A 23,267-nucleotide genomic window follows, 5' to 3' on the forward strand; every position below is an offset into this window, starting at 1 on the left:
CCCAAGGTCAGAGCTTAGTGGAGTTGGGGAGGAGGCAGGACAGCAGCCCTTGCCACCTGACTCTGTTAGCTGAGGTGCTTGATAAGCCCCCTTCCTACAGTCCTACAGGCATGGCCCACCGCAGGGGTCCTACTCAACACTCTTGCTGCTAAGCTCATGGCTGCCCTGATGCTCCTTTCCCTCATACCTCAGGAAGGAGAGGCTTTTTATTTTCTACATGTTTTGAAATTGAGAAATACAGCACACATACAGAAAACAGCCTAACCACATCCATGCCAAGAAATAGAATGTTGCCTCCGGTGATCCTGCCGGGCCCTCTCTTCTCCCAGAAATCAGCTGCTACCTCGACTTTTCAGGGACAGCGCATCCTTGCTTCTCTTTTGCTTCATACCACACAGCTCCAGGTTGCTGCTGTGAACTCTGTACAAATGGGGGGAGTATGCTGTATGTGTGCTTTGTGATTCTTTTCCCCACAACATATTGGTAAGAGTCATCCATTTCATTGGGTGCAACTGGCTGGGGCTTATTCATTTTCCTGGCTGTTGAGTGTTCCATTGTATGAACAACATGATTTATACATTCATTCTTCTGCTGGTGGATATGTGGGGTGTTTCCTGATGTGGGCTATTGTGAACAAGGCAGTTTCACACATTCTTGGCAAGGAGTCCTCCCCTCACCTTATCTATGGAGCGTGAGACCCTAGGAGGGAAATGACTTTCAGAGGAGAAGCAGCCAGGTCAAGGCCCCAGTGGAAAAGGGCCATGGGCCTTGACATCTCCCCAGCTCTCTGTGTCCCAGGCCCAGTGAAGCCATGGACACAGCAAACTAAGTTAGGTGAGTTTTCAAAGTTTTATTGTAAAACAGAGGTAAAGTCACAAAAAAAAAAAAGTCACAGGGAGTAGGAAAAGTTCCACTCAACCCACACAACACACCTTTACTGAGTGCCTACCCAGGCCGTGTGCTCGCCCTGCAGTACCTCAGACACATAAGGGGTGCTTCGTCCTCAGAAGCTCACAATCTGAAGGGGGAGACAGAGGCATGGCCACCTTTCATACAAGTCTCAGAAGTGCTAAGATGGTCAAGGAGCAACTCATCCTTCTTGGGCCTTCAGCAAAGTGATCCTGGGGATCCACATTTGTGCTGGGCCTGGGGAGCTGGTGAAGTTTAGGAGGGCAAACATGGGGAGAGGTAGGCATTTCTGGCAGCTGCAAAGGCCTCGAGAGGTGATGGTGCTCAGGGTCTTGGACAGCAGGGCCCAGACTTACAGGGATGTTTCAGAAACAAAAAAATTAGGAGGCCAACCTTTTAATTTTCACACATGTGACATTACAAAAACAACTAAGAGAAAACAAATGCTACCATCTACTTTCCCCATTATTTCAAAATTGCAAGGACATGTTCATTCTCTACCACCACGTCTTCCCAGAAAGGACATACTCCCCAAATAAAGGAGCCGCCTTCATAGTGAATAAAGTTGGTTTCATAAAAATGACCACCAAATCCTCATTTTCCATTTTGCCATAGACCCTTACAAAATTTCATCACAGACAAGTACAAATTTGCAACACAGGGTGGGGGAGTCACTTGGTGGGGGTCTGAGAATGGCAAGATGCATCTGTGGTGGGTGAGAAGGAGTTGGGGTAAGAAAAGCAGAGGGTGCCCAGGCTGGGCAGGTGGTTGGGGCTCAAGTGAAGAAGTTAGCGTTTTATCCTGGAGGCACAGGTAACACTGAAGGGCGTTAGCAGAGGAGTGTTAAGATCCGGTTTACATTTTAGAAAAACTATTCTGGAGGGAGCATGGAGGTTGCATTAGCTGAGGAGGCTGGAGACAAAGTCAGTTACCCGGGGTCTGTACCTTCTTCCAAGGGTGAGCCACTCCTCCTACCCCACAGGATAACAGGAGGACCCCAAGCAGGGGTGGAGAGGTAGCCCCCAGAGTCATCCAGGAGCCAGAAGTAGAGTGAAGAGGAAATGTGGGCAGCACTATTGATCTGCATGGAAGTAGAACTGGGTGATCTTGGTGGTATCTCCAGGCTTGTTGGTGAGATTGACAGGTCCGTCTCCTTCAGATTCTGTGCAGAGGAACCAGCCAGGGTAGGCAGCTGACTCGAAGCTGGTGATGGAGCCATTCTGTGAGCGAATGAAGGCGAAGCGTTTGGCCTCTTCCTTGTTCCTGCCCACGTCAGTGATGTTAACTTCCTGGAGGCCAAGAAATGGGCGAGTGAGAGCTGAGGACATGGGAAGGCCTGTCTATTCCACCTACAAAATGGCCCCCTGGCTACTGGAGAAGTGCTGACCTAGAGACCACTGGCTGGAGACCATTGTGTCTGGAACCCAGGACAGCAATGACCCAAAGAGCTGTCCATTACCACATCTTGACTTTGGATGTTTGGCCACTGTGGCCACAGGCCAATCAGTTTGGTAAACACATGACACCATCATCAGAGGCCAAGGCCTGTGGAGGCCATTGCTCTGTCAGGGCCTCAGCCTCAGAGGACAGGGGGTGGGTGGAGCAGGTGGGCAGAGTGTCACAGCTCATTTACACGTTACACCCAATTCCCTGGTCATCCCTCCTCCACGCAGAGCAGGCTGACACCCTCCAAAAGAGTGCTCTGTCCAACTGGTGGAGGGAAGGAACGCTGCCACCATAATGGGCAGTCAGGTTTGGGTTAGGATCTAGTCCAACAAGCGCCTGAGACAAAGTCATCTTTTCCCAGAGCTGGGAAGCCACTAATATTGCATGGGATTAAGGAGCACAAAGCCGTGAATTGGAATCCAACTAATCAATTTGAGAAGGTAAGAATTAGAAGAGAAAGGATGGGTTTGGCAGAAGAGTGCAGGCCCACGTGGGTTTCCTGGGGCCCCCTGGGGTAGCGGCCTAGAACACAGTGATTTAGGTCCCGCGGTAGGCTGTTATATTGGTGGCTCCCAGTGAATCAAACCTCTCAGTGTTCACACCCTGTGTAGTCCCCTCTCTTACTGACTGTAGACTGAGCCATTTGACTGACTTTGGCCAGAGGACGTTAGCAGTGCGATGCAAGGAGAGGTTTAATAAGCACTTGCAGGTGGAGGCTTGTCTTTTTGGAGCGCTACCATGCTGTAAGGAAGCTCAAGCTGACTACTGAATGATGAGAGGCCCTGTGGGCAGAGAGCCTGCAGGATGAGAAGGCATTTTGGACACCCCAACCCCAGTCAAGAACCCGATCAATGCAGCCACAGGAGTGACCCCAGCTCCACCAAGTGAAACACAACTGCCCAGGTGATCCTAGTCCACTCACAGAATCATGAGAAAAATTAAACTGTGGTTGTTTTAAGTCACTGGGTTTTTGTGTGGTCCAATATCTGAAACAGGTCCTTACCTCCAACTGGAGTGTGTTCTTCTCACCAGACTTGACACAGGCCAGCCACAGTTTCCCTTCGTGGATCCCCAGGAACATACCACCAGGAGACTCAGTGAGTACCACATATATCTTCTCTGGGGAAGTACAGAGGGGATGGTCAGGTTGTAGAGAGAAGAGCCGGCAGAGATGTGAAGAGACGACTGCCTGACCCCTCCCTGGGTTGTTTTCTTGTCTCCCCATGTAAAACCCCAACATCAGAAGGGCAACTAGGCCCTGTCTTCCTGCTCTACATCCAAACTGAACATCAAACCAAGCACATTATCTATTATTCCACAAGTATTGTCTCCCTAGATACGTAATTTCTGTCCTTCCCTTACTTTCCAGGATACCTGTTCTGCAGGTCAACAGGTGTGCTGCCCATGGGGCAGGGAAAATACCATTCAAGTCATGAGTAGGGCCTCGGGGCTTGGTCCTGAGAAGCCTGGGTGACTTTGAACCCACCTCCTCCCCTTGGTGGTCTCCATGCCCTCATGCGGCAGAAAATTCTCAGCTTCTCTGTGTCAGGGCATTTCATTAGGAGAATTACAAGCAGGGCAGGAAAGGTAGGTCTTGCTCTTTTTAGAAGGTAGGCAAGGGGAGAGAGCAAGGGAGTAGGGAAAGATGGGGAGATGGACATAATGCCATTCTCCAGTACCAAGTCAGTCACCAGGGAGGTGATAACGTCCTAGGACACCAGCTCTGCAGGAACCTCAGACCACATCACCCCACTGCTCTCATTTTACTAGAGGGGCAATGAGGAATGGAATGGGTGAGGCTTGTCCAACTTCAGTCAGCTCGTTTAGAGCACAGGCCAGAGCATGACTGAGTGTGGTGTCCACGAATAAGGAACACAGCCCAGCCCGGCATAGGGTGTATTAATTTTGGGTAGAGTTTGGGGTTTGGATCAAATAGGAACATGGGAGACTTAATAGGCACAGGAAGAAGGGAAGGGTAAATCTTACCTTCTTGTTCCAGGCCTCTCCCAGCCATGGCCCTGACCTAGACTCTACCCTGGACACTCCCCTTGAGACTGCGCTCACATACACCCTCCAGTGGCCAGGCCTCACAGGCTCCAAACCCAGTAAAAGGATCCAACAGAGATTGCAAAATTGCATCTAAGGTTTGTGGGGCAGGCCACAATGCTGCAGACCCCGGGCAAAGTGACCGCTGCCCACGCAATACCAGCTTTTCTGGCAAACACTCACCTTCTAATTTAGCGTTTGCTGCTTGCAAGTACCCAGCTACTAGTTGGTTATTACTCAGGTAGAAGACCTTCTGGTTAACATCCCAGATTCTGAAAAGAAGAGAACCCAGATACAGCTGTAGTGGATAGCCGCTGCGTGCCTGGCCCTGGGCTTAGTACCCTCCTGATTCTCACAAAGTTCACTGACTCAGCATTCAACTCTGCCAGGGGTGTGGTCATCAACACCCATGGTGTGAATGAGGAGACTGAGGCTGAGACTGGTTAAGAGACAGGCCCAAATCACACTGCTAGTGAGAGGTGAACCCACCCTCCACCTGTCTCCTCACCTTGGTCCTCACCTTCAGATTCCCAGAGCAGGCACCTCCTGTTTCAGCAAGTCCTACTCTAGAACAGGGCTGTGCAATACAGCTTTCTACGAGGACAGAAATGCCCTAGATCCAAACTGTCCACTACAGTAGCCATGAGCCCCACAAGGCTATTGAGCTCTTGAAATGTGGACGGTGAGATCGAGGATCTGAATTTCCTATTTAACTCTTTATTCATGAATTTGAATGAAGATTTATATACACACTTGAGATGAGTGGCTACCACAGCACAGCTTTAGATGTTGGGAAGGACAGCATAGGAGCCCTGGTGGTTAAGTGCTTGGCTACTAACCGAAAGGCTGGCGATTCAAACCCACCAGTGGCTCCGCAGGAGAAAGATGTGGCAGTACGCTTACATAAAGATTATAGCTTTGGAAACCCTGTGGGGCAGTTCTGTCCTGTCTTATAAGGTCTCTGTGAGTCAGAATTGACACGACAGCAAAAGGTTGTTTGAAGGGACAGTGAACCTTGCACCTAACTCTCGGAGCCTTGGATGTGAGACCTGTCGCCAGAGCCTTTCCTTGGCCTCCCTGTGGGTCCAGCGAGGGCAGCTGTCACTGCACACCAGCTGGCTTGCCAGAAGTGGCTTTCTCTCTGGCTCACCCTGTGGCCTGGGTCTGACTCCCAGTCCTTTGTTCTGGGGGAAGGGCCTTCTGACTCCCAGCTTATAGCTGTGAGATGTAGCAAACAGGGCATGCCAGGAGGTGGACCCTCCAACCCCAGTTGACCATCAGTGTGACCTTGAACCCTGAATCTCCTACCTATGAGGTGTGGCTAACACCACCCACTCACCAGGTTGCTTTGAGGAGCCTGTGAGCTCTCTGAGGGGTGGTCGAGCAAACTGTGAAGTGGTTTGCCAAACCCCAAATTCAATGCCATCCAATCGATTCCAACTCATGGCGACCCATGTATTACAGAGTAGAATTGCTCCATCTGGTTTTCTTGGCTGTAATCTTTACAGAAGAAGATCACCAGGCCTTTCTTCTACAGCACCACTGAATGAGTTTGAACTGCCAACCTGGAGGTTAGTATATATACTGTATATGCCCCACTTGCCCTCCAGTTGATTCCAACTCATGGTGAGCCTACGTGTGTCAGAGTAGAACTGAGTCCATAGGGGTTTTGATGGTTGAATTTTCCGATACATCACCAGGCCTTTCTTCCAAGGTGCCTCTGGATGGACTGCAATCTCCAACCTTTTAGTTAGCACCTGAGCGCATTAACCATTGGCACCATAGATCCATGGGCACCACAAACACTTTGCACTTAACCTAAAGGTTGGCAGTTCAACCCCACACACTGGTGCCACAGAAGAAAGGCCTGGTGATCTATTTCTGTAAAGATTACAAACAAGAAAACCCTATGGAGCAGTTTTACTCCATAACACATGGGGTAGCTATGAGAAGGAACCAACTCCATAGCAGCAGGTTAGGTTAGTGGTCAAGTGCAAACTGTTCGCACCACCTAGGGAACAGGAATTGCTTTGCATATGTGATTATCTGACCTTCTGAGGTTATTCCTAGCTCTTGGCTTCAGTCTGAGGGTATTAAACATCTGCTGGGACACATGGGGTCGCCATGAGTGGAAATCTAATCAGAAGACAATGGGTTTGGTTTTTGGGGTGTTTTTTTGGGGGGGGGACGGGAATGGACAGCCCTCCAGGGTCATCTCCCTGAGCTCCCAGGTGATAAGAGGCTGCAGGCGATGAAACCTCTTGAAGCAGCAGGTCCCGAGGGTTGAGACCATGGAGGAAAGGGGAAGGACTTGTCCAGGCACACGTGTGTGCATGCACACACATGGGGGTGAAGTCACTCACTTAGTCACACATGCGGGACACGACTCCACTCCCAGGATGTCACAGGGCAGGGAGGGCATACAGCCAGCTCCCCCTTTGTTATCAGCATGACAGCCCATCATTTCTACATCAGTGTTGGTGACATCTGACAAAGCCCCCTGCTCAATTTTAAAAATCACAGTAGTTTTCAGGCACTTCAGTTCACAAAACACTCTTACACTATGATCTGCACATTTTGCCTTCACAACAGCCTACAAGACAGGCAGGGGTTATGACTAACCACATTTCAAAGTTGGGGAACCCCAGGCCCCAGGTGAGCCGGATCCTCCACCATGCCAACATCAGACAGGCATCACCTAAAAACCCGTCTGGCACGTTGGGCTGTGGACAGTTGCATGCCTGCCAGCTGTATGTCTCTCTGCTTCTGCGCCCAGCACACTCTGCCTGACCTAGGTCCCAACCAGGGCTTCCATCTGGTCCAGGCTTGAACTGGTGCTGAGAATTTCCATTTCTGACAAGTCCCCAGGCGATGTTAAAGCTGGTGGTTAGGGACCAATTCTGAGAACCACTGGTAGAGCTGTGGTTTTCAGAATTTATTATACATAAGAATCACCTTGTTAAAATGTAGATTCTTATTCAGTATATCTAGGGAAGCCCTGGTCCCAACATGATTCCCTAGCCTGGGCTGACTACTTGCGGAGTTACCAGAGCCCTTTGTAGAGTAAGATAAGCCTCTTCTGAGGTTTACACGGCTGGGCTATTTTGAAAGACAAGCCCTGAAGACCGTGGATGTGGCAGGCTCTTCCTGGAATCACAGGGCCCCCTTTCCAGCCCAAACCCAAGTCTCAAAACCTGCAGAACCTGGTGGCCCCAGGACAGCAGTGCAGGTCTCCATTCTCCGTCTGTCCACCCCCACCTCCTTGGAGTCAGCCTCACCTGAAGGTTTGCATCTTGTAGGGTTTTTCCTGAAGAGGACTGCCAGTTGCCTCTGAATGGAACAGAAGGATTAGAGAGATTAGGTGGCTGAGGGGAACCTGAAGATTTCCATCCTGTGACCACAGCGAGGCAAAGGAGACTGCCATGTCGGCCCCAGAGGAGCTGCTTATAAAGTGGCCACTCACCCAAACGGGGATGCTGCCGCTCTGCCCCGCTCTGAGAAACGGAAATGTCCATTTCCAAAAAGAGAAACCCTCACTGTTGTCACTTTCCAGCCTGCTGAGTGATGCAACATCTGTGTCGTAACTGATTCCCTCTCTTTGCCCCGAAGCAACTTCCCCCAAATTGAGATTTCTATTTCCCCATCAAGGAGTTCCTGGGAAGAAGAGCAGAGTGAAAACCAAGCACCCCTCTCCCACCAGCTGGTGGACAGGTACCCTGAGATCCTCAATTAAAAAAAAAATTTTTTTTGAGCAGAAACATCCCCCTTTTCTAGTGAAGTCATATAATAGGGCATCCCAGCCCAGAAAAAACTCTCTTGTCATTTTGTGCTCTTTGAAAGGGTGTGGCCTTGCTGGAATATAGACCAGGGGTTGGCAAACTCTCCGAAAAGGACCAGGTAGTAAATATTCCAGGCCCTGTAGGCCATGAAGTCTCTGCCACGGTTACTCAGCTCAGCTGTGTAGTGTGAAAGAGGCTGTGGACAATACAGAAACACAGAACTCCAGTATGACTTTATTTACAGTGAGGCGGTGCCTGGAGCTGGCCTGAGGGCCACAGCTTGCCTACCTTGCGCTAGAGAAAAGTGTGCCTTCCTGAGAGGTGCTTGGAAACCAACTTGGTACCTGCCGTCTTTACAGCTGTAGTCTCAGGAAAATGGGGTGAACCCAGCACTTAAACATTTATGGATCCAAATTCCATCTCTGTTGCTTGTCATTTGCCACCGTGTGACCTTGAATAAATGACTTCACCTACTTGGGCCTCTGCCTCCTCATCTACAGATGAGGATGATCATGTCTTCCTTGCACATGGAAGGAAGGAAGGAAGGCAGGGAGGCAGGGAGGCAGGGAGGCAGGGAGGCAGGAAGGCAGGGAGGAAGGGAGGGAGGGAGACAGGGAGGGAAGGAGAAGAGAGTTCCTGGTCCACAGTGGGTACCAATAAACATTAACTTCCTTCCTGACAACATTCTGGACGGTTAGAAAAAAGGTGAGTATACTCCTCTTCTATGGATAGAAATAAGTTGAAGAGGGTGTGTTCAAGATGGGTAACGCTTGTGTAGACAGATAGATGGTAGCATTTTAGAACTAAATGGGAGCTTGGTGACCTTCTGATCCCACGACACTAGCGTTTTACAGAAGATGCAGAGAGATCTGGAAAGGGGAAGGTCACATAGCTCATCAACAGCAAAGGTATGTGCAGAATTTCAGCTATCCTGACTCCCAACCCAGACCCTCCCTTCTACGGCCACCGCATGCCCAGATGACGGTTAAGTCCTTCAGAGGAGGAAGGTGAAGATAAATTTTGCAGATTTTATAGAGCTCTTCTTTCAGAGCAGATGGAACATTCCTTCCCACGGCCTATCACCTCCCTTAACGACTGCTTTGAAGGGTGACATGCCATGTAGGTGTCCCTGCTCTGTTCTCACAAGCTACGTGAATTTGAAGGTGTCATTCACCCTCTTTGAAACACCTGGGAGAAATAATGTCTACCTTTCATGGCCAGGGGAGATTTGCTTGTTGTTTTTGCGGGGGCTAGCTGAAAAAGAATGGAATCCCTGGGTGGTACACATAGTTAAGTGCTCTAACCAAAAGGTTGGAAGTTCAAGTGCACCCAGAGGCACCTTGGAAGAAAGGCCTGGTGAGCTACTTCTGAAAAATCAGCCACTGAAAACTCTATGGAGCACAATTCTACTCTAACACACACGAGGCCACCATGAGTCAGAGTCGACTCAGTGGCAACTAGTTCAGTTTTATTTTTATTCGACTGGAAGAGGCAGTGTGTCTGGTTATTTGCCACATCCAGTGGTAGTTGAATCTGGGTTTATCATTTCTGGAACATTCATTAATTTTCAGGTACATAACTTTGTCATCACACCTTAAAGAAAGGAAGGCAGCTAGCACCCAATTGCGGCAAGTTATCTCCTGCTGGTCTTTCTTATGTTACTTCTAAAGACCTCCTTTGTTTTAAAATCAGCATTCTTTCAAAAAATGACATTAAATATTTACGGAGAGAAATGACTTGGCAAAGTGAGACTGAGGGGCTTCATCCTTGGAACAAGCAGGGCTGGATTACCCAACAAGCAATGTAAGCATGGCCTTACTTGTGTGTACTTACTACTCTGTAGTGAGCAATTTCACTGTTTTTCACATAAAAGATGTGATGAAACCCATATGAAATTGTTTACAACAGATTAGTAAGTAAACATAATTAAGTCCATACGCACTTTGCTTACTGGTTAAACCAACCCTGGACGCAAAGCGCCGATTAAAGGCCTCATCTACATTGCATTTCCTGAGTCAGTATCTCTCTGCCTCAAGCCAAGCTCAAAGAGACAGACTTCTCCTGGAGAACAGATGCCCTGGGCTCCTGGCCTTTCCCAGGTCTATGTCCTTTGCCACTGTGCCCTTGTGGAGTAGCCCAGTATGGCCTTCCTGGGTATGGGGAGAGGGAGTTCCGGGTGCCATGTAGGGCAGCATGTCTTTCATCTTTTTTTTTGTTTTGTTTTTTATTGTGCTTTAAGTGAAAATTTACAATTCAAGTCAGTTTCTCATTCAAAACCTTATACATACCTTGTTATGTGACCCTAGATGCTCTCTCTATAATGTGACAGCATGCTTTTCCTCAACATCCTGTATTTCCCGTGTTCATCCAACCGGCTCCTGTCCCCCTCTGCCTTCTCAACTCACCTCTAGGCAGGAGCTACCCACATAGTCTCATGCAACCACTTGAGTTAAGAGGCACACTCCTTGCCAGTATCATTTTATGTCTTATAGGTCAGTCTAACCTTTGTCTGAAGAGTTGGCTTTGGGAATGGTTTTAGCTTTGGGCTAACAAAGAGTCCAGGGGCCATGTCCTCTGGGGTCCCTCCAGTCTCAGTCACACCATTAAGTCAGGCCTTTTTGTTAGAATATGAGTTTTGCATCCCACTTTTCTCCAGACAGGACATCTTGACCCCAGGCTATGAAGTCAGGCTGACCCGGATTTGAATTCTTCCCTTGTCATTTACAAGCTGGGCCACGTCAGGCAACGTGCTGAACAATTCTTGGTTTCAGTTCCATTATTTGTAAAATGAGGCTAATAGTAGAAGTATGTCACGGGTTGCTATGAGGATTGAATGAGATAATGCACACTATGTACTTTGCCCTGACCCTGGCATGTAGGAAATACTCCAGTGGTAGCTATTGTATACGCTTTTTTCACTCCAGGTAAAGTGGATGACATAGGTCACAAATGTCGCTAACCTTTCCTCCTTTCCCCTGCTTTCCTGTCCTGAGCCTGCTTTGACTTCAAATGAAGCAAACCCTCACTCCAGGGACAGGGGATAGTAAGAGGGTAGGGAGGGACACTCCCTGTCCTCAGGCTTCTGCTCATGATTCCAATCTTTCTTCCCTCTTATCTGAGCACGATTGTTGATGCCCCTATGATTTCTGCCTGCAGGAAATCTCTGGGGAAACTTATTCTTGGTTCTGGGGGCTCAGCTCCTATCTTCACTTCCTGAAATAAACTCAACTATTACAGCACATAGTGAGTGGGTTCTGCCTTCCAGTCAGCATGTTATAATTGCCCTCTGTGAGCTTTCAGCCATCACAGTTGTATCCAGTGCCTTCCATATGCTGAACATTGGGTTATTAGATGGAGTCCCTGGGTGACAAAAATGGCCAATAGCTGGGCTACTAATCAGGGGTGTCTTGGATGAAAGTCTTGGTTATCTGCTTCCAAAAGGTCAGAGCCATGAAAACCCTTTGGAACATATTTCTATTTTGCAACATATGCGGTTGCCATGAGTCAGAACTGACTCGATGGAAACTTGTTTGGGGCTACGAGACACTGACCATAACAGAAATGACCAAGACCCATTTTATGGGCCCATGCAAGGCAAGGAAATTGAAAAACCAGTCTAAGTCAATGTCCTAAGAGTTATAATAGACCCTTGCAGGAGACAGTGTGATCTAGAGAAAAATTCTGCCCTGCTACCACAGCCTGACTCTGTGGCCTTGAGGCTCTCGATCTCCTTTGTAAAGGGGATGAGATGCCCATTCCACACATGTGAGCCTCTGTTGAGTTGATTCCTGTTAAGTGTAAACACAGAGCTGGCCCCATAGGAAGTGTTCAATAAAAGTTAGCTATTTCTCCATTTCAGTTAATTGCACCTTTCAGTTCTAGGATTTCCGTTTGGTTCCTTTTTTTTTGTATAGTGTCTAGTTCTCTCTTTACCCAATGGTTCCATCTTGTCTTTTAATTCCTTGAATATAGCGTCCTTGTAAAGTCAGCATCTGATAACTCCATTATTTGAATCCTGCTGAGTCTCCTGCTATTGTCTGTTTTTCTCTAGTCACAGTTTGTCTTGCTTATGCCTCATTATTTCCCACTGATTGCTGGTCACTGAATCTCAAAAGCTGTAGTGCTCCTTTGAGGCTCTGTATGATGTTGTCTTCATCCAGTGATGATTCACTTTTGCTTCTGCCAGGTAGCAGGGCCAGGAACACTGCAGCCCTAGGTGACATTCATCCAAACAGGGCTGGAGCTGATTTCTCTGGGCTTCAGTTCCTGTGCAGGGAGCTCAATTTCTGCTTCTCTCTTTCTCCCATAGTGTACCAAGCAAAGAATAGTGTGTTGACCAGTGACATACATGTTTTATGCCCTCTCCCCCATCAGCCCCAGGAGTCTGTCAAAAGCTGGGCTGCAGCCTTTGAAATCAGCAATTGCTCCAGGATAAAGGGTCCCAATGCTGGGCTCCACCACTGTGGGCCCCTGCAGTTCTCACAGCCTTGGTCATTTTCTGATGTCTTCAGAGTTTTTATAAATACATTTAGCCTAGTTTTTCTAGTTATTCATAGCAGGAGGGTTGGTCCTAAACAACCTAAGCCCGAGGTAGAAGTTGAAGAAAAAAAAATTTTTTTTCTTGAGGTTATCTATTTTTTAAAAAGTCTTATTTTTCAGGATGGGGAGAGGCGGAGCCAAGATGGCAGAATAGCCAGACGGTTCCGGCGATCCCTCTTACAACAAAGACCCGAAAAAACAAGTGAAACGATTATATTTATGACAAGCTAGGAGCCCTGAATATCAAAGGCAAAGTTAGAAAATGGACTGAGTGGCAAGGCAGGGAGAGACGGTTCAAAGTGGAGAGCAGTTGCTAGGCCTGAATCACTGGGATCCTTCAGGAACCATTCCCAGGAGAGGCTTCAGTGGGCTGGTATAGCTTTTGGCCACAGTTTCCTCAGGGAGAAGCAGCCAGCCAAAAAGCCTACTCACACCTCTGGAACCAGAGAAGAATGGTGCTCTCCGCAAAAGCTAAGTACTTGTGTACATTTTAGCACACCTCTGGCCCCCAAGGCAGCTTCAGAGGCTGTTGATTTCCCCAGGCCTGAGATAGGCCCTGTTGAGAACTGGGAGCCATTCTCACAGCCTTGGAGAAGGAATAAATTTGCAACTGGGGGAAAAGATAATTTGCCAGCTCCACCAACCTGTGGAGTTCCGGACAGAAGCAGATCCTGTCCAGGCATAAACATGCACTTTGAATATCTTTCCCCCCTGCATGGGCCTATTTCAGGAGAATAGACCCTTGTTGGCAGACTGTAACCATTTCGGCTGTGTGGGGAGAGGTGAGAGTTTGATGTTTGATAACCCCAGTGCTGTTGAGTTGATTCTGACTCATACCGACCCTATAAGGCAGAGTAGAACTGCCCCATAGAGTTTCCAAGGAGTGCCTGGCAGATTCGAACTGCCGACCTTTTGGTTAGCAGCCGTAGCACTTAATCAGTATGCCACCAGGGTTTCCAAAAACATACTGTCCCAGCCAAACGTGCTAACTGATTGTGCCACGGAGACACTGATGTTTGATACTGCCCATTAAAGAGTGTCCTCCCCTACCCACATCAGGGACCTAAGGACTGGTGGCTCTACTCAGGTCACCCAGCCACCCAAAACAGGGGTCCAAGGATAACTGGTACCTCCCAGTCCTTACAACCAAAAGCATTGGGGGCCCATGGTCCATCTGCAGAACACATCCACCTGTATGCTCTAGAGAAGAGGGATTCACTTTCCTCAGAGATACTTGGGGGATGATTCTCAGCCCCCTGCCTTGTTCAGAGTGTGACTCCCCGCTGCATCCAGATACTGGTACCTATACCAATCACCCCTGCCCCTCTAAGACTGCAGGACAGAGCCTGTACCACATACTTGATGTCCAGCTATCTGGACACCTGAGCTGAATCCATACAAGAAAAGTGAATGGACTCCTAGGCTGATATGCCTGATACAGCTCTAGCCATCTGGTGACAGGACGTCAGAGCTTCAAAGGTGAAGATAATCAAGCTAGCTCACTCAAGCAACCCATTTGGGCATATCAAAACAAAACAAAGCAAGAAGCTAGGATACAGTAAGCAAACATAAAATAAACTAATATAATAACTTAGAGATGGCTTGAACACAACAGTCAATATCAAATCACATAAAGAAACAGACCATGATCACTTCAACAAGCTCTCAATTCAAAGAATCAAGGGATCTTCTAGATGAAAGCACCTTCCTGGAATTACCGGATGCAGAATACAAAATATGAATATGCAGAACCCTTCAAGACATCATGAAGGAAATGAGACAACATGCAGAACAAGCCAAGGAAGACACAGATAAGGCAGTTGAAGAAATTAAAAAGGTTACTCAAGAACATAATGAAAAATTTAATAAGCTGCAAGAATGCATAGAGAGACAGCAATCAGAAATCCAGAAGATTAACAATAAAATTACAAAATTAAACAATTCAATAGAAAGTCAGAGAAGCTGAATTGAGCAAGTGGAAGACAGAATTGGTGAGATTGAAGATAAAGTACTTGGCACCAGTATATCTGAAGAAAAATCAGACAAAAGAATTTAAAAAAAATGAAGAAACCTTAAGAATCATGTGGGACTCTATCAAGAGAAATAACCTGTGAGTGACTGGAGTACCAGAACAGGGAGGGATAACAAAAAATACAGAGAGAATTGTTGAAGATTTGTTGGCAGACTTCCCTGATACCGTGAAAGATGAGAAGATATCAATCCAAGATGCTCATCGAACTCCACATAACGTAGATTTTAAAAGAAAGTCACCAAGACATAATCAAACTTGCCAAAACCAAATACAGAGAGAGGATTTTAAGAGCAGCTATGGATAAATGAAAAGTCACCTACAAAGGAGAGTCAGTAAGAATAAGCTTGGACTACTCAGCAGAAACCATGCAGGGAAGAAGGCAATGGGATGACTTACATAAAGCATTGAAAAAAATTGCCAGCCAAGAATCATATATCCAGCAAAACTCACACCTACCTTTGTGGCATAGTGGTTAAGTGCTTTGGCTGCTAACCAAGAGGTCAGCAGTTCAAATCCACCAGGTGCTCCTTGGAAACTCTATGTGGCAGTTCTACTTTGTCCTATAGGGTCGCTATGAGTCAGAATTGACTTGAAAGCAGTAGGTTTTTCGGATTTTTATCCATAATTACACTGAATGTAAATGGACTAAATGCACCAATAAAGAAACAGTGACAGAAAGGATAAAAAGACACAATCCGTCTATATGCTGCCTACAAGACACACCTTAGGCTTAGAAACACGAACAAACTGAATTCAAAGGATGGAAAAAAGTATATCAAGCAAACAACAATCAAAAAAGAACAGGAGTGGCAATATTAATTTTTGACAAAATAGACCTTAAAGTTAAATCCACCACAAAGGATAAGAAAGAACACTACACAATGATTAAAGGGACAATATACCAGGAGGATATAACCATATTAAATATTTATGCACCCAATGACAGCTGCAAGATACATAAAATAAACTTTAACAGCATTGAAAAACGAGAAAGACAGCTCCACAAGTACAGTAGGAGACTACAACACACCACTTTTGGTGAAGGACAGAACATTCAAAAAGAAGCTCAGTAAAGACACGGAAGATCTGAATGCCACAAGCAACCAATTTGAGCTCATAGACATATACAGAACACTCCACCGAACACCAACAAAGTATACTTTCTTTTCCAGTGCACATGGAACATTCTTTAGAATAGACCACATGTTGGGTCATAAAGCAAGCCTTAGCAGAATCCAAAACATTGAAATATTACAAAGCATCTTCTCTGACCATAAGGCCATAAAAGTAGAAATCAATAACAGAAAAAGCAGGGAAAAGAAATCAAACACTTGGAAACTGAACAATACCCTATTCAAAAAAAGACCGGGTTATAAAAGTCATTAAGGATGGAGTAAAGAAATTCATTGAATCCAATGAGAATGAAAACACTTCCTAACAGAACCTTTGGAACACAGCAAAAGCAGTGCTCAGAGGTCAATTTATATCAATAAATGCACACATACAAAAAGAAGAAAGGCCCAAATCAAAGAGTTATCCATACAACTTGAACAAATAGAAAGAGAGCAACAAAAGAAACCCTCAGGCACCAGAAGAAAGCAAATAATAAAAATTACAGCAGAATTAAATGAAATAGAAAACACAAAAACAATTGAAAGAATTAAGACCAAAAGCTGGTCCTTTGAAAAATTAAAATCTATTAAGAAAACATTCTGCATCCCACTTTGGAGAGTGGCATCTGGAGTCTTAAACACTAGCAAGCGGCCATCTAAGAAGCATCAGTTGGTCTCAACTCACCTGAAGTAAAGGAGAATGAAGAACACCAAAGACACAAGGTAATTATGAGCCCAAGAGATAGAAAGGACCACTTAAAGCAGAAACTACATCAGCCTGAGACCAGAAGAACTAGATGGTGCCCGGCTACAACTGATGACTGTCCTGGCAGGGAACACAAGAGAGAACCCCTGAGGGAGCAGAAGAGCAGTGGGACGCAGACCCCAAATTCTTATAAAAAGACCAGACTTAAGGGTCTGACTGAGGCTAGAAGGATCCTGGTTGTCATGGTCCCCAGACCTTCTGTTAGCCCAAGACAAGAACCATTCCCAAAGCCAACTCTCCAGACGGAATTGGACTGGACAATGGGACAGAAAATGATACTGGTGAAGGATGAGCTTCTTGGATCAAGTAGACACCTAAGGCTATGTTGGCATCTGCTGTCTGGAGGGGAGATGAGAGGGCAGAGGGGGTTAGAAGGTGGCCGAATGGACACGAAAAGAGAAAGTGGAGGGAAGGAATGTGCTGTCTCATTAGAGGGAGAGCATTTAGGAGTATATAGCAAGGTGTATATAAATTTTTGTATGACAGACTGACTTGATTTGCAAACTTTCACTTAAAGCACAATAAAAATGAAAAAAAAAATGGCCTTATTATTCAGGATGGCTGTAGTTTATGAGGCATTTGGAGATAGGGATAGGAGCCACAGCAGGATGGGCCTTTAATGCCACACCAAGGAGCTAGGACTTCTTCTTAAAGAACATTGAATCAGAGGGTGACTTAGTCAGATTTGTCTTTATAAAATCATTCCAGGGACAGGGACATTCCAGTCTTTGTGGAGAAAAATCATCCTCACCTTTACCCACTCCCACCTTCCACCTCCGTTACCCAAATGACTCAGTCTGCAGGTCCTGTTCCCCTTGCTGAAAACACTCCCTACTGATAAATGCAGTTTATCTGGAAAAAAATCTCGATAATTTTAGAACAAATATCATAAGGTGTGCCTCCTAGGTATGTATTTAAGTCACCCAAGCACAATTTGTAAAATTTAAGCAGCTGCCTTCAAGTATTCACACTAATTTGTAACAGCTGTAAGAATGGTATGACAGGGGCTCTGACCTCCTGGTCTAACTTCACAAGGGGGAAGAAGAATCAAGATCAACAGCCCAAAGCTGATTCCTATAAAGGGAATTCAGACACAGCTCCTCTCTCCAACCTTTTTACCAATGCTAACACCAACTGTCCCTCCCAGGGCATTCTACTTCTCTACTGGGCTCGATAGTTAGTTGCAATGGCCACACAGAACTCACAGTTCAACAAAACACAAAACAACAACTTTCGTGTTTTGTTGAACTGAGTTAATGGGGTTTATTAGCGAAGTAAACCAAAACTCAACCCCATGGCCATCGAGTTGATACCAATCCTATAGGACAGAGTAGAACTACCCCATAGGGCTTCTGAGGCTGTAGTCTTCACGGAATCAGGTTGTCACATCTTTCTATCATGGAGCAGCTGGTGGGCTCAACCTTTTGGTTAGCAGCCAAGCGCTTAACCACTGTTCCACCAGTTCAGGTTTGGGAATACTCAGGATATAGCTCTTCTATCAGGACAGTCTCTTCTCAGCCGTGCCCACAGGCAGGTCTCTCCCTGGCCCTTGGCCTGGCTTCTGCCCTGATCAGGCAGGTGTTACAAAGATCTTTTAGCTCTGGCAATAAGTACCCAGGGGCACCCCACTCCATCAGTAAGTCTCTGCCCAAAGGTGCTCAGCTGTAGCTTCATGGGTCAGCAAACCTAGCTTCACCAAGTTCCTGGAGGCACCCTACTCTGCCAGAAAGCCTCCTGCTGGAAGGTACTCAGTTTTCTTGCTTTGTGGGCTGAGAAGCCCAATGTGCTGTCTCCTGCCAGTCTCCTGCCTCTACTGCTGCTGTTTCTCTGCTGCTGCTTTTTTCCATCTCTGGTGTTACAGCTCTCTCTCTCTCAGTCTCCTGGTTCCAAGAGCTTATCAGCTCAGGGATCCTGGGTCCAAAGGATGCACTTTACTCCTGGCTCTTCTTTCTTGGTGGTGGTGAGATCCACCCTGTCCCTGGGATGGCTCATTTTAAGCCTAGTGGAATGGCAAAACTGACCAGTCCCTTCATTAGAGTTACATACACCTTATTTGTATGGTCCCATCCCCAAAGGGGTGTTATGCAGCTAATTTACATTATGAGCAAGCTGTCTAATCCCCTTGGTGGGCCACAAGTACCTCATTTGGATAGCCTCACCCAGTTATTTGGTAGAAGTTACAAAGAGTATGGCTAGAAGGGCCATTAAGTAATTCACTGCACCCGAATAGCTTATCCTCGTATTTAGATTCTTCGGCCAATTTTGAATGCCTGGAAGTTACTGCACACATCACACAATAAAGGCAGTATTATTGTTCAAGTTTTGTAAATTATCATTAAGATAATGGTACAAAGACTCTTACTTTTTCCAAGAAAGGGGTAAATATTTAAGTACAAGGAGGAGAAAGAAGGACAAGAAATACAAACTATAGTATAATCTAATATCTTCATTTTGTCTATTTCCACTTATCCAACCCTGCCAAACAACTTACATTCCTCAAGTTGTGCAATCATTGTCACCCTCCATTTCTGAACTGTTGCTCCCACATTAACTTAAACTCACTGCCCCCAACTTTCCTATATAATCCTAGTGGTTGCTGTTGTCAACTTAATCCCATATAGATAGTTCTTTTAAAGAGTAAAATGCTTAAGGCAGACATTTTTTACTAAACTATTGTTTGGTTTAAAGAAGACTTTAGGGGATATTTTGGATTTAAGGTTTAAAGATTCTCAGGGAAATAGTTTTGTGGCTTCATCCAGCCTCGATGACTCTAGAAAATCTGGATTCCATGAGAAATTGAAGTTCTCTTCTGCATTTTTCCTTTTTTATCAGGATTCTCCTATAGAATCTTTGATCAAAATGTTCAGTAATTGTATCAGTCTGAGTCTTGAAGTCTGGTAGGTACAGCCCCTTCCACATTAAGCAAGGGATTCTAAATCCACTCCCTGCACCTTGCAAGAACTTAAATGACACTGAAATATCCTCAGAGGACAAACCATGTTAATATCTTGGGCCAGGACACAGTTTGGAATATGGGCTTTGTTCTTCCCAGGCAGGGATGATGCTTCTTTTCTCGTTCAAGGTGGTATTGGTCATGGAGTGGCCTTGAGAGATCAGGGACCCTGTACCAGACCCACTGTCTTAGTCATTTAGTGCTCCTATAACAGAAATACAAGTGGATGGCTTTAACAAAGAGAAATTCATTCTCTCACAGTCTAGTAGGTCACAAGTCCAAATTCAGGGTGTCAGCTCCAGGGGAAGCCTTTCTCTCTCTGTCAGCTCTGGAGGAAGGTATTTCTCGAAAATGTATCTCCGCCTGGATGAGGAGCTTGTCTGCGCAGAAACCCTAGTTCTAAAGGACGCACTCTGCCCCCGTTGCTTCTTTCTTGGTGGTATGAGGTCCCCAACTCTCTGCTTGCTTCTCTTTCTTTTTATCTTAAGAGATAAAAGGTAGTGCAGGCCACATCCCAGGGAAACTCCCTTTACATTGGATCAGGGAGGTGACCTGAGTAAGGGTGGTGTTACAATCCCACCCTAATACTTTTAACCTAAAATTACAATCACAAAATTGAGGACAACCACACTGTACTGGGAATCATGGCCTAACCAAGTTGATACATATGTTTTTGGGGGGACATAATTCAATTCATGACACCCACAATCCTATGCTCCAGAGAACTTCTTACTACTGGCTGGGCTCAGGAATCTGCCTGATGTCCACTAGGGTCTTTCTGGACCAGACCCGTTCCTGCCAGCACTTCTTTTTCTTTGAAGATAAAGGAGCCTTCACACTGGAAAGACTAAAATGGTTCTCGACATGTCCCTTTGCTTTCAGAAAATCTCTGCACTATGCTCCTTCTCTATAAGGTCCAGTTACTCTACGTTATAACTGAGGTAGCACCTGATAAGAGATCTCAAATGCAACTCTGACCTCTAATGGCTCCACCGCGTTAGTGCACACAGAGTGGGATGCATGGTACTGGGTGACATCCCTGAATCTCTGTCCTGTTTGATCACACACTGAAAAGGTTGGTTGATGTGTGTGCAGAGACAGAATAGTGAAGACTTCTAGCATAAGGCTCAGACAGGAGGATGTGGGTTTGGTCATTTGGTAGGGAATCATTCCAGAACACTGAGAGAAGAGGATAACTTCATGGCTTCAAGCACCAGTGGTAGGAAAGGGAGACAAAGAGACAGAAATGAGGACAAAAGTTTGAGCTGTAGAGAGTCTATGGATTCAGGGGCAGGCAGGAGACAGCGCATACCCTCAACTGTTCAATATCCGTCTATTCTTGTGTTTCCAGTGAAAGACACAGCAAAGCAGACTCAGTGACAAAACAATCATTCCAGGCCTGACAGACCATGTCCTCTTGTGATCTGTTTCCCTTCTCACAGCCTGTAGGCAATTAGTCATGGGTCCTGTCCTTTAAATTCAAAGGCTGGGAAGGAAAGAAGGTAGGTTTGCCTTGGATTTCTACATCTGGCCTCCTTTCTTTAGTCTAGGGGATCAACATAGTCCCAGGTTGATCCCTGGGTGCCAGATCACTCTAGCCATGTTGAGTCTCCAGGGATAGAGCCAGGCATTCTTATGTGGAATTAGGCATACACCTACTTTGAATCCCAATGGCTCTCTCTGGGAGTGGCTCTTGCCTGCTCCCTCACTAAACTAGCACCATTATAAGCCAGAGGTTGGAGAGTCCCACTCAGCCCTCATCACAAAACCCAAGGAACATCCAAAGAGGGAAAAATCAGCTATCCCAGAAAGTGGTCATCCTTTTACCCTAGGGGCCATCCTTGCTACGGCAGAATATCAGCTAAAAATATTAACTTTACATTTAGTTAAGAAAGATTATTAAGATATCTAGAGTCACTACCAAACTAATAAAAATATATAACTTCCAGTTTAGGATGGGAGAATGATGACAAAAGAAAAAACAAACAAAATCACCTCGATCACTCCAAATAAAGAAACAAAGAGAAGAAAAAGAAAGATACATAGAAAAAAGAAAAGTAGAATAAAGGAGACCAGAAAGAAAGGTAATAAAAAAGAAATGGTAGAACTTCACATATTTCAGAAATCATAATCTATTTAAATGAACTTAAGTCTCCAGATAAAGAAGGTTGATAAAATAGAAAAAAAAAGTCCAACTATGTGACGATTACAAGTGATATTCTTAAAACAAAAGGGCATACATTTCTTTTGGTGTGGTTGAATCTGCCCCTGTTGGGCCAACATATTCATAAAACAACTATAATCCCTGGGGGAAAGAATACCTGAAGTCTCTGGTAAGTGAACACAGGTGAATATCAACAGGCAGATTCTGAAGGGGTCCATTTCCCATTTTAAAGTCTTTAAATGGAGGGCAGGCTGAAGTTGCACAGTGTGGAACCACTAAAACTCTGATAGGAACCCCTGCAGCCTTTCTGGAAGTACTAGGGGACAGAGTTTGGGACAACCACAGTCACTGGAAGGAAGGTGAGGGGGATGCTGGAAGGAATAAGCCAGAGAAAGTGAGCCACAGAATTTTGTGTAAAAATTGCCCAAGACTTGGCTGACCGCTGAACCATGCCTAGCAGTCCAGTCAAAGATAAAATAACTGAATTGAGAGATGAGCTGCCAACTGAGACACATAATTTGCATTTCAAGTCTAACCAAGTTAATTACATGCCAAAGCAAAATATACACTTCTTCAGAGAATTGTGACAGACTCAAGAGAATCTATGATATAAAATTTACAAAGCTAGGGAATGATCCATAATTACCAAACATACGAAGAACAAGGCATATGTGACCCTGAATCAAGAATAAAGACAATCAATGAAGTCCAGCCCTGAAATTACCCAGATGTTGGAATTAGCAGGTAAGAATGATAAAGGAGAACTATACTAACAGAATAATGGAGGAAAATCATACGGCTATTTCAATAGATGCAGAAAAAGCATTAGGCAAAAGTTAAAACCTGTTCCTGATATAAACTCTCAGCAAACCAGGAATAGAAGAAAACTTCTTCAGTTTGTTAAAAGAGTATCCACAAAAGACCTAGAGCTCATAATTAATGGTGAACGAGTGGGTCTTTTTCCCTAAGATTGATAACAAGGCAAGACTGTCTTCTGTCTCTATTTCTATTCAGCATTTTACTGGAGGTTCTAACCATTGCAATAGCTCAATTAAAAAAAAAAAAATACAAAAAATAAGGATCAGAAAAGAAGGAAAACAACCCCTATTTGCAGATGATATGATTGCTTACACAGAAAATTCTAAGGAATCTACAAAACAACTACTAGAATTTAAAAGTGAATTAAGCAAGGTGGCAAAATACATTGTAAATATATGAGTTAATTTTTTTATATACTAGCAACAATTAGAAAATAAAATGAAAATCAATTCCATTTACAACAGCATCAAAAACATAAAATATGTATGAATAAATTTAACAAAAGATGTGTATGCTGAAAACTAAAAACCATTGCTAAGAGAAATTAAAGAATACCTAAATATTGAGATTTAAGTTGTCAAGGATTTCATCCTTCTTGGATCAGCAATAAATTCCCAAGGAAGCAGCAGTCAAGAAATCAAATGATGCATTGCACTGGGTAAATCTGGTGCAAAAGACCTTTTTCAAGTGTTAAAAAGCAAA

At 45.3% G+C, this 23,267-nt stretch overlaps 1 protein-coding gene across 3 annotated transcripts in view; it reads right to left on the bottom strand.

The window, feature by feature from the left end:
• Nucleotides 1-835: 835 nt before the first annotated feature.
• The window catches only part of LOC126060997 (interleukin-1 receptor antagonist protein-like), a 52,233-nt gene continuing 29,801 nt past the window's right edge, over nt 836-23,267 (bottom strand). The window contains exons 1-5 of one of the 3 annotated variants that reach the window (XM_049857395.1): nt 7,865-7,931; nt 7,680-7,731; nt 4,585-4,673; nt 3,359-3,474; nt 836-2,198 (exon numbers count right to left, since the gene is read on the bottom strand). In XM_049857395.1, the coding sequence (XP_049713352.1) occupies nt 1,983-2,198; nt 3,359-3,474; nt 4,585-4,673; nt 7,680-7,731; nt 7,865-7,916 (525 nt within the window). In that variant the 5' untranslated portion in view covers nt 7,917-7,931 and the 3' untranslated portion in view covers nt 836-1,982. The other 2 variants (XM_049857396.1, XM_049857394.1) reach the window with 2 other exon arrangements.

The sequence above is a fragment of the Elephas maximus genome, chromosome 17 (genome assembly GCF_024166365.1).
Source record: "Elephas maximus indicus isolate mEleMax1 chromosome 17, mEleMax1 primary haplotype, whole genome shotgun sequence".
NCBI lineage: Eukaryota > Metazoa > Chordata > Mammalia > Proboscidea > Elephantidae > Elephas > Elephas maximus.